Raw genomic sequence first — 11,365 nt, forward strand, 5'->3', positions numbered from 1 at the left:
CTTTGGCACAATTCTTGCATTAAGTTTTGGTCTAATACATTTGGTAAGCTCTGTAGGTCAAGTAAATAACAATGATTATTTAGTTACAACTGCAAAAATGCTGAAAACTTTCATGTTGGCTCTGAAAGAGAAGTAAAAAAACACATATCCCTCTATAACTGGAGAACGTCGTCCTCTATCCACTGCCCAAAGCAAATTCAGTAGACACATGAGCACCAAAACTGTAAGAAAGGTGGGCTGGTTGGATGAACCTTAACCCGAGATGAGAACAGACGTCAGTGTGATTCTCCGGGCAGTGTTCGACTGGGAAACCTCGAGTTCCAGCATTTGTGTGGATGTTTCTTTGACACGTACCATCTATTTGTCTAACAGTACACAAACTTCTTCATAGCTAATGTATTCCCCAAGGACACTAGCTTCTTTTAGCAGGATAGTGCACCCTGCCTCACTGAATAATTTTATAGAACAACTTCCCCAGATCCCACCACAATGTGCGTCTTACACAGATTAAAGCATCTGCTTCCTCCTGTGCATGACCCATCAGGACACCTTCAGAGTCTGATATTATATAATAGGCACTGAACACAAAGTATAGCAGAAGCTAATGATAATATTTAAATGTCTGACCTGAATTCCTATCAATACATTAAGCAGCTGCCGACACATTTCACTAACACCTATTAAAAGTAAGGTTAGTTGATGCTCTTTCTCCTCTCGTGGCCGCCTCAGGTCGTTCAGGCCAGGCAGTGGCCATGCGGGCCAAGGCGTTTGGCTTCAACGTGATCTTCTACGACCCCTACCTCCAGGACGGCTTGGAGCGCTCGCTGGGTGTGCAGCGAGTCTATACTCTCCAAGACCTGCTCTACCAGAGCGACTGCGTCTCCCTGCACTGCAATCTGAACGAACACAACCACCACCTCATCAACGACTTCACCATCAAACAGGTGGGGGGACCGGGAAATTCTGACATGAGGTAAAGGGAGATTGTCTCGCCTTGGCAGGAGCGCTTTCTCCTTGAGGCTGGTAGGACAGCTTCAGACCAGACCAGCAGCCGAGTCAGCCAGCCTTGGGTTTATCTAGGCTGCCAGCGCTCCTTTGTTGGCAGCTTAAAATAACAGGCTGTTAAAGCGAGCTTTTAATGAGTGCTAGGATCAAGCAAAGAAACACAGGTGTTTGGACAATCTCTGAATTCTGACTATATATTTGGGAGTGGATGGTGGTGGAACATGATTCTGAGTTTTTTTCTTTAGAGTGGTGGGTGGTGGAGGCACAAATCTCTGGGAGGACTGTGTCAGGAAGGGGCGTAAAAATCTGTGACAAATCAAATATGCGGATCCATCTGCATCTGTAAAGTGGTAGGCAGGGGGTGTTAACATAATCAGGCTGTTCTTCCACGTTGTTTCTGTCCTTTTGTAGCTTTCTAGTGTCTCCCAAACACTGCCAGAGTATATGTGAGTATGTGGGTGTAGGAGCATGTGCAGTCAAAGTATGGTCTGGTGCATGTTTTTCACAAACCATATACAGTACATTTATAGGACAGAAAATCTATTTTTATTTTTTAAATTCTAATGAAATTAAATAGTTCTGACCCAAATAGAACACAGTAACTTGACTTTCTTATATATTTAATAAACTCTTTTTTAGCAGTATAACACGTCTTGTCAAGTTTTTGTCTCTGTAGCACTAAGAATACAAGAAGCGCCTCTACAGTCTTTTCCTGGTCACTGCTGCCACCTATAGAACTGAACCTGTACTGCAAAAGTACAGAAGCGCATATTAGTACTTGTGTTTATCTTACAGAAACAAAAATTGAGCTGTTTGATCTTAAGCATTATCATGAATGCAGCCAACTTGCACATTTGTCATATTTATATGGTTCAGATCATTTAAAGATTTTAATATTAGACAAAGTTCTCCTTAGTAAATCAGAAAAGCAGTGTTTAAGTGATGATTTCCACCCCCAACCCCCAGTCTTTTCACTAGACACACCCAGATCTGATTACTGCCAGTTCTGCTGAATCAAGAATCACATAAATAGAACCTGTCTGACAAAGTGAATTAGGCGAAAAAATAAAAAATAAAAAAACCCTCCCCCAAAACCCCACACATCACACCATGCTCTGCAGAAACTCTCACTCGGGCCACACTCTAAAGATAAAAACTCAGAATCATGTTCCACCACCATTCACTCCCACATCTTGCAGTCTGGAAAGGGTTAAAAAGCCATTTCTAGGGCTTTAGAACTCCAGCGAACCGCAGAGAGAGTCATTATCCACAAATGGAGAAAATTTGGAAGAGTGGTGAAACTTCCCAGGCGTGGTCAACCTACATAAATTACTGCAAGAAGAATTTTGAAGAGAACCCAGGACAACATCTAAAGAACTGCAGGCATTGTGTGCCTCAGAGGTCATGATTCAACAATAAGAAAGAGACTGGGCAAAAAAAAGACATCCATGGGAGACTTCAAGGAGAAAGCCACTGCTTACCAAAAAGAATGCTTGCGAACAAACATCCTGATGATCCCTTTTTGGAAGGTTTGAGTCCCACTCAATAAAAGAACCATCATAGCAACAGTCAAACATGGTGGTGGTAGTGTGATGGTCTGGGGCTGATTTGCTGCTTCAGGACCTGGGTGACTTGCTGTAGTAGGTGGAACCATGAATTCCTTCCTCTGCCAGAAAATCCTGAAGTGGAATATCCAGCTATCAATTTAAGCCCTGCAGCTCATGCACACTTGGGTTATGCAGAAGTTCAGTGATGTGAAGCACATCAGGAAGTCAACCTCTGACTGGGTTTGCAGTGGCCGAGTCACAGTCCAGACTTAAATCTGATTGAGGTGTTTTGGAATGACTTTAAAAAGCCTGTTGATGTTCAAAAATCCTCCAATGTGGCTGAATTAAAGCAATCCTGCAAAGAAGACTGGACCAAAATTCCTCCACAACAACGTGAAAGACTCAATATCAGTTATCACAAACACTCGATTGCAGGAATAATTTTTTCACATAGGAGCCAGGTAGATTTTTTACCTTAATAACTGAAATCATCACATAAAAGCAATTGAATTTGAAGGCATCGGTGTCATTTACGTGTCCCGTTTTATTATTAACAGAAGCCTTGTTTTTGCTTCCCGTGCAGCATTGAGCCAGTGACAGCAGCCCTCTGTGTGTGCCATCACAAAAGCACGCATGCTGTTATTTGTTGAAGTGAGACATTTTTATCGAGAGATGAACACTGAATGCTGTGCTGCTCTGTGTGTAGATGCGTCAAGGTGCTTTCTTGGTCAACTGTGCACGTGGGGGTCTAGTGGATGAGAAGGCCTTGGCTCAGGCCCTGAAAGAAGGAAGGATACGGGGCGCCGCCTTGGACGTCCATGAGTCAGAACCTTTCAGGTGCTTTCAGCAACATCCTTTGTTTATAAGTTCAGTTCAATAGAAATAATGTTTTCTTCCTCCTGTATTTAACTTCCCCGTTTCTGTCTTTATTTGCTGCTCAGCAGTTTTTCCCAAGGTCCTCTAAAAGACGCCCCCAACTTGATCTGCACACCCCACACTGCCTGGTACAGCGAGCAGGCATCGCTGGAGATGAGAGAGGCCGCTGCCACAGAAATTCGCAGAGCCATAACCGGTACCAACACGTCTTAGATGGCACACATTCCCACGCTCGCTCTCAAATTTCTCATTTCTCTGCTCACCATAGCTCAATCTCGCCCCGACACAGGCCGTATTCCCGAGAGCCTCCGAAACTGCGTCAACAAAGAGTTCTTTGTTACCACGGCGCCTTGGGGAATGATGGAGCAGCAGCAGCCTCAAGTTCACCCGGAGATCAACGGTGCCGCCTACAGGTAGGAGGTGGATTTATGTGAGCCCAGCATAACGCAGAGATCACCTGTCATTTTGAGCGCCTGCAGTAGTGAGGTTTAATACGTGGGGGAGGGGTAGCTTAAATATTCATATGTGTGTTTGTAACAATTCTGCATAATAGGCTGGGTCCTAGTTTTTGTGGCGTATTTATACATAGAACTTGGCCCAAATTAATGAATCCCATGTTAAGTTCTCAGTCTCTATATTGTCTAAACCAGACTGAACTGCTTCTCTCACACAGCCGAGTGAACCAAACCATGGTACAGGCCATAGCAACGGGGGGAATGCAGGACAAATTATATACCTAATTCCCAACCAGGTAAATGAATACCATCACTGCTGGCCAACAGGCCAGGGCAAATGAATAACATCATGAATAAAACCCCTGTGAAACCTGTAGCCTTTTTCTGCCTCTCACTCTAACCTCCCTGTTCTGTAACTGTACCCACTCTACCCAGCATCCCATCGATTCCCCCGGCTCGCCCTCCCCTCCCTGAAGTAGTGGAAAGCAGTACACAGGGTCACTCTAATGTTTGATGTTTTGTTTTGTTTTTTGTAAGGACGTGGTACATCTGTAGTTATGTATGTGGACTGAGTAGAAAAAGGCGCCATTACTCTTACAGTTCACGAGGGAAGACTGAAAGCAGGAAGTTGGGGGGAAAATAAAAGATCTAGAAAGGGATTTGGCGGAGAAATCTTAATTTATAATATTTATTTGTGATTTTGTTTGCAGTGAGCGTTTCCCCCCACATTTCCCCGCCCTATAATAAAGGATCAATTCACCCAAACTGCTGTATTTATTTTTTCTGGGAGGAGCTATAAGCAGTTCACTGAAATCTTAAATCCTAAAATCTGATCAAATAAAAAAGGTTCACACTGCAGGTAAAAGTGGACACAAATCTAATTCTTTCTTTTTTTTCAGAACAGCACCAAACACACAGAATCAGATATTTTCCAGTTTAATTTAGGGCCATTTCCATATGTGTTTTGCTACGCGGTGAGCACAGCCAACACTAAAACCTGCCATAAGAGGTAGTCAGCCTGCTCTCATCAAGTCTGTGATTGAATGAGGTCAAGTTGGCAATTACATGAAATCTATTTCTATCTACAGAGAGAAACTCACATTTAAATGTTACTGTTATCTCAGGCATGAGACGAGCCTCCTTCACATGGCTATTTAGTGTTCCTGTTTGCTACAGTAGTTTTGTTGTTCTATGTTACATGCCTACGTTTAAATTCTCTTTTATATTTATTCTAGTGCTGTCAGTGTTAATCTCGTTAAAATGACGTTAACGCCATAACCGCATTAAATGTGTGGCGACATTTGAATGAGGCGCGTACCAGTAGAGGGAGCCAACGCACCACGAATGGTACACAGCCACAGATGCGCTTTGTGCAATGTATTTGTCACATGCAGGAGTGTCCGCAAAGAAATGTGGATAAGTTGAAAATCAAACGCTAAAGAGCTCATTCTGTTTTGATCAGAACACACGTGGGAATGTTCAAGTGTTGAGAATTTGTAATTATAAAGTGAATTAGGGAAAGATATTAGATACCGCCACTGGCTAGATTTCAACCCGGGTCTCTCGCTCCCAAAGCACGTTCTCCATAATATATTTCAAGCGTTTACCACAACTGAGAGGTGAAAACTGCTGTTTCTTCATGTTACAAAATGTTCAGTAACTTCAAAAGTACACGGGCTGTCGACATCATTCTTTCACTGTAACAATCAGCAGGCTTTAATAAAAATAAAAAAAAATCAAGGCGGTTTTCAGGTCTCTAAAGAAAAACACATCTAGAAGATATGACGAGTTGAAAACGCCTCCGTTAAAGAATTTCAGCTGTCATTTTCACTCAAGTCTCCATATACTTTGAATGTGGACATTTTTTAACTGTGTTGCTTCGAGGCCATTGGCGAGAAAACGGCAACTCCTACAATAATGACAGTGCCATTTTGTGAAAGGCAAGAAAAATACCTATGTTTTGATGTATAATTTGTGTTAATGAAGGCAAAATTGAGCGTTTGTGGACATGAAGAAAAGATTGAGAAAGCGACAATGCGTGGCGTGTTTGGCGGTCCATAACAACCAATATTGATTGATGGAAAAAAGACTTTGAGTCAGCGGTAAAAAGCAGAGAGAACCCATCTACTGTAGGCTGCCTGTGGGCTTCTAAGCAAGCACAGCAGGTGAATTTCAGAGCCAGGGAAATTTTTTTAATTTTTTTCAGCACATTTCCCCTACATATGGTCCGCATGGGATTCGAGCCACTGCCCTCTGTCCTCAATCTCTGCCATAGGGCCTGTCACGTTCCCATGAGCCACTTGGGCAGCTCTGTAACACAGGGCAAAAGGGGTATATTTAAAGTGCACACCTGTGCACAGCCACACCCCCATTTTCGGATCTTTTTCATTAGCTGGACACCAGGCCTTATCTAGTCAGCCGTTCCAACCACATCCCTGGCAATGTGTGCCTACTTCAAGCCGCATACAAGTGTAACGCTCACAATTTTCTGCTGTCACTCTAACACAGCAACTTAAGTGTTTGTGAGGTGCCCTCTGTGGAGAATGGGACAAATGTGCTTGCACATCAACCTATGGACTCAGACAGACTGTAAATCATCATCTTCCTCACACAAGGTAACCTTATGGCTTGTAGGAACACTGCACATGTATGATAAGACTGTAGCCCTTCAACCGGCCCTTGTAAGGTTGCTGAAGACAGTGAACACTGTGGAATTCCCAGTATCACTGTGGTCCTAACCAACATAGGAGAGCGACATAACATCGTGGAAGAGACATAAAGTGAGTAAAAACGATCTAAATGCATTTAGAATATATTTAGAACTACAAATTACACTTTTCTTAGCAATTATTGTTTTTTTATGTCACGCTTCAAGCTAGCTCCTTTATTGGGCTTGGGACCGGAAAAAGTAACCCGAAATTTGGTCTTTAAGTCTGGTCATTAGCAGTGTCTGGACCCAAACTACACTGCAGGTCCCAAAGTCAAACGATCACTGCAGGATCACTGAGAGTTAAAAAACTGTCTGAATTCTTTCATCTGTAATAAAATGATCAGTGTGGCTGCTCTACCAGGTGTAACAATGAAGTTTAACACCCAGACATCCATGAAAAAAGAATTTCTGAAATGTAAGGAGTTAGAAGTTAGCAGAGAGTTAGCTCGCTAGTTTCCATCTAAATATAATATACCAGGTTCTGACTTAGGGATTTCTAAAACAAATTAAAAGGCACAGCTCTGCTATCACTTCTGACATACATGAAGACAGGAAAGTAAGCAGCAGTGATGTTTGTAGGGTTACTGAAGTTTGGCTAGCTGGTATATAGTGATGTGCTATGTGACTAGCGAAACAGCTATGTTAGCATAACATTAACGCGATTAACTCTGTTAGTGAGTTAACGCAGATCGCCCCGTGGGGCTGCATGGCGTCAACGCGTTAGCGCGGTTAGCTCGCTAACGGACGTTAATGCGTTTATGGCGTTAACGTCATGTTCGCGAGATTAACGCTGACAGCACTAATTTAATCTTTAATTTAATCTTTAATCTCACACACACAACCGATTAATTTAACTGAGTGGATCACACACTCACCTCAAAAATGGTTGTTTTTGCATTCTGGACAATTCACGACAAGGTTTAGCCACTTTTTTTTTTTTTTAAAGAAGCTGGATCTGATTACATCCATATTGAATACTAAGGCTCTGCAGTGTGAACGCAGCCTATCTCTCCTGTTTTGTTGTTGTCATGGGTTTTTTTTTTGTTTGTTTGTTTGTAGTTTGGGCGAATGACCCTTTTAGTTCAGATAAGATCCCCTGACATTATCATTTAGAGTTGTGGTCAGAAGTGTACACGCACTCATCATGAGCATGAATGTCATGGTAATTTGGGGCTTTTAAAGATTTATTTTTCCAGGTTGGAATCATTGTGCATCTTTGATGACTCTTAAAAAAAAACAAAACAAGAACGTTCCAGTTTAAATTGATTTTGGATTTTCTCTAAGACACACAAAAGTATACATGGTTTTCAGAAGGCCAGTCCAGAAGCGTAATGCTGGAGGTCGTCCTCCTCCGTCATTATTCTATCTGGTTTGTTCGATGTTCTAGCACCACTGGCAGCAAAACAGCTTCAGAGTGTGATGTTGAAAGCCTCACCTTCACTTCTTAAAAGATGCCTCACGTCTCTGTGGCCAAATAAGATCAATCTTTGTCTCGTCTGATCATAAAACGTTTCTTAAGGAGCCATTCTGCATCCTGTGTGGGCAACGGCAAATTTAAGTCGAGCTTGAAGGTGCCATTTTTTTTGCACAGGAGCTTCTTTCTTGGTCAACGCCTTCTGGGTCCAGTGGGATTCAGCCTTGGTGGTTCCTGGGCTTTTTCTGAACATTCTGACCAATTTGGGTCTTCTTCCAGGCCTCAGCAAAGTGGTGACACAACTGAATAAGTTCTGATCCATAAATGTTGATGCTCTTAATAATCTGCAGTTATTTGGAAATGACTTCACTAGACAATTCCAACTCTAACTGTAGAAATCTACAGTTCTCTTTCTCAGATCTTCACTCAGTTCCTTGGGCTTTCCATTTGCTCCGATCAATCCAGTGAATGATGTCAAACAAATCCTTTCAGATCCCGATCACCAACGACAAATAAACAGCCTTTGGCCTCGTCAAGTTAAAGCTTGGAGCTTCTTTAATAAGTAGAGCCATTGGCACCACTTGTATGCATATATTTATATAGCCCCAAAGTACCATGACATTAATCCCAGGATGATGCTCCTGTACCACTTGTACCATTATTGGACATTTTTAAGCTGATGTTACTCAGTAAGTTCACTGCATATCAGTTGTTAAGTTTCTGTTGGTTTATTTGCATCCTCAGTGCGTCATCGTGCATTACTTATTTCACATTACGTTTTTAATCATGATTTTTTTTAACATGCAGTTTCATACAGAAATGATCCTGAGTAACAAATATTAGTTTTTTATGGAAAAAAAAATGTGTAAAATGTGAAAAATAACACTTATTAAAAGGTTAGCTCCTTAACATATCTGCTGATCACGCTTTATCTATCTCCAGATTTCCTCCTGGCGTGGTGGGCGTCACCCCCGGTGGGATTCCCGGACCTATGGAGGGGTTGGTTGCCGGGGGAGTTCCCATCGCCCACACCCTGCCCCCTGGCACCCATCCGTCACAGGCCACCTCCCCCAACCAGCCCTCCAAACACGGCGACCCCATGAGAGAGCACATGACTGAGCCGTAGGACTGCTGCTGTAGCTGAGAAGAGGAGGAAACTAAAAATTGATGTAAACTAAAAAACAAACAAACAAACCCAGCGACCTAACAACTCAACCATCCGACTATACGTACGCTTGATTTCAGCCATCCGAACCTACCAGCAGACTGCCTGCCGGGCAACGTTTCACACCTTTTCTTCTTCTTCTTTTTTTTTTTTTGTGAAACCACTAAGTGAGGACAGTGGACGTTAATACACAAATGAGCTGCCACACGGATCTGAAATCTCCCCTCCCTTCATATCTTTTATCTTCATTCCTTCTCGATTTACGCAATACTTTTTGTTTTAGTATATTTTAGGGAGATTTCCTCCTGACTTATGGGACACGTTGACAGTAGCCACGTGCAGGATGGAAACCCTCCCCTCAAGCTCAACAGGACGACCCTGTTTCCTTCAGTCGCGCCCATTTCAGCACAAACATACCCTGTGTTTAGTTTTTTTCTTAGACTTTCTTCTTTTTATCCTATATTACTGTGTTTCTGTTCTTCAGTGTGTGAAAATGAACAGATTTACAGTTTTCAGACAAGAAAAGAAAAACAAACTGCACTCCATCTTTGCCGGCTAGAGGCCGCCTGAGTGAAGAGATGGGATGCGGGGCAGTAGATGTGGAAAAATCATCCTTTCAAACCAAAAAGGAGGAAATATAAAGAATAAAAAATGGCAGGCTTTCATGGTTAAATATCGTACATGGACCGCGTCACTTAAATTATGTATTCCTGTTGTAACTTTTCCAAACTCTGCTGAACTGAGGTACTTTTATTTAGTTAAAGTGGCGAACAGTGTCCCAAATATTATCTGTTTGCATCCAAAGGACCTTTGGAGAAAAAGAAAAAAGCTTCTGAAGTATGAAAGCTTTTGGAAAAACAAAAACAGCAAATCTCTTACTGACTCAGGAACAATATAATAACCTTCAATTCTGTCCAAAAAGGAATAGAAAAAAGTTTAAAAAAAGAAAAAAAGAAAATAGGTCTTGATTACTGCTCCTCACGTCTCCACGTCTTTCTCCATTGTGGTATTTTTTATATATCAAATGTACATTTTTTGATGTTCAAGCTTTTCACTCCTGTTAGATTTGTATTGCCTTGTTAAATGTTCATATAATCGTAGTCTGATGTGACCAACCGCGTCCTCTCCTCCTTATAGTTTCTTCCTCCTTGTTTTTCTGCTCTAATGAAAGCCAGCTGTGGCGCCCTCGGAGGCGTCGAGCCCTCTCGGAACAACGGCAGCCACGTTCATTCCCTTTAGCCCCGTGACGTTAGCAAGAGGCGGCTGCTCGCAGATTGTTTGGTTTTTAGTGTGAGTATTTGTATTTGTTTCTTGTACAAGGTGAACATATAGCATACAGTGCAGCTGGAACCAATAAATAAAACTTACTGTTCTGATTGATCGATTGGCTCCGTGGAAGGTTTTTTGGTTTGCTTTTTATATTGTAAGGTAAAGACCTTACTGTTGTACAGTCAGATGACTTTCTATTAGGAAGCACTTGGCAATGGTGGGAAGGAAAAACTCCCTTTAACAGGAAGAAAACTGCAGCAGCAGGGCTCTCAGGGATTGCCAGCCAATTGCTACGATCAGGTAGGTATGAAGGGGAGAGCAAAGGACACACTGTGATCACGCTAAAGTTTTTGTCAAATTTCAACAAAATTAGTGTTTTCTTGATTGTTATGACTGAAGCACGGTAACTGCCGTCACAGTTCCATCACAGCGTTAAGATGTATTGCCTGAAACTGCTTTTCCCTAAATCACCAACTGTTCATCCAAACAGTGAACAGTGAAGGGATAAAACATTCAAGTACTACAAAAATTGTCCAAATATCCCTGCCAGTCTCCTCTGGCTGCACAGCTTGTCACTTTATGTTCTAGGTTCTAGCCATGGCTCACTTCAATCCATTTATCTTAAGTGCAAAATTCAAATTAGCCCATAATGTATATGCATTTATATGTATATTAAAAAAAGAAATCTCCCTCTCACCCCCTGGGGGGTGGTATGTTTGTGATAATGAAGCTTGGGCCCTCGATCCGAGTCCTGGGACTTTAATGGGTTCTGCCTTTCTAAGGTTCTGGGATCACGTTGAACTTGACTTTCCACATCTGCTCCAGTTGTTCCTTAAGTTCCTGTTATGTCATTACGGTCTTTGAAATAATTGGGCAGGGGTTCAAATCCCAGTCGATGCTTGCATCCAGTAATAGTACCCAGGT

General features: G+C 42.2%; 1 protein-coding gene across 5 annotated transcripts in view; it reads left to right on the forward strand.

The window, feature by feature from the left end:
* Positions 1–10,553, forward strand: part of ctbp2a (C-terminal binding protein 2a) — a 79,294-nt gene extending 68,741 nt beyond the window's left edge. For 2 of the 5 annotated variants that reach the window (XM_084947786.1, XM_084947782.1), the window contains 5 exons: positions 730–944; positions 3,259–3,389; positions 3,497–3,624; positions 3,718–3,841; positions 8,950–10,553. In XM_084947786.1, the coding sequence (XP_084803912.1) occupies positions 730–944; positions 3,259–3,389; positions 3,497–3,624; positions 3,718–3,841; positions 8,950–9,133 (782 nt within the window). In that variant the 3' untranslated portion in view covers positions 9,134–10,553. Of the gene's footprint in view, positions 1–729; positions 945–3,258; positions 3,390–3,493; positions 3,625–3,717; positions 3,842–4,101; positions 4,180–8,949 lie in introns of all 5 variants that reach the window. The other 3 variants (XM_084947783.1, XM_084947784.1, XM_084947781.1) reach the window with 3 other exon arrangements.
* The last annotated feature ends 812 nt before the right edge of the window (positions 10,554–11,365 follow it).

Source organism: Perissodus microlepis, chromosome 13 (genome assembly GCF_051167445.1).
Source record: "Perissodus microlepis isolate ML-2025 ecotype Zambia chromosome 13, ASM5116744v1, whole genome shotgun sequence".
NCBI classification, from domain to species: Eukaryota; Metazoa; Chordata; class Actinopteri; order Cichliformes; family Cichlidae; genus Perissodus; species Perissodus microlepis.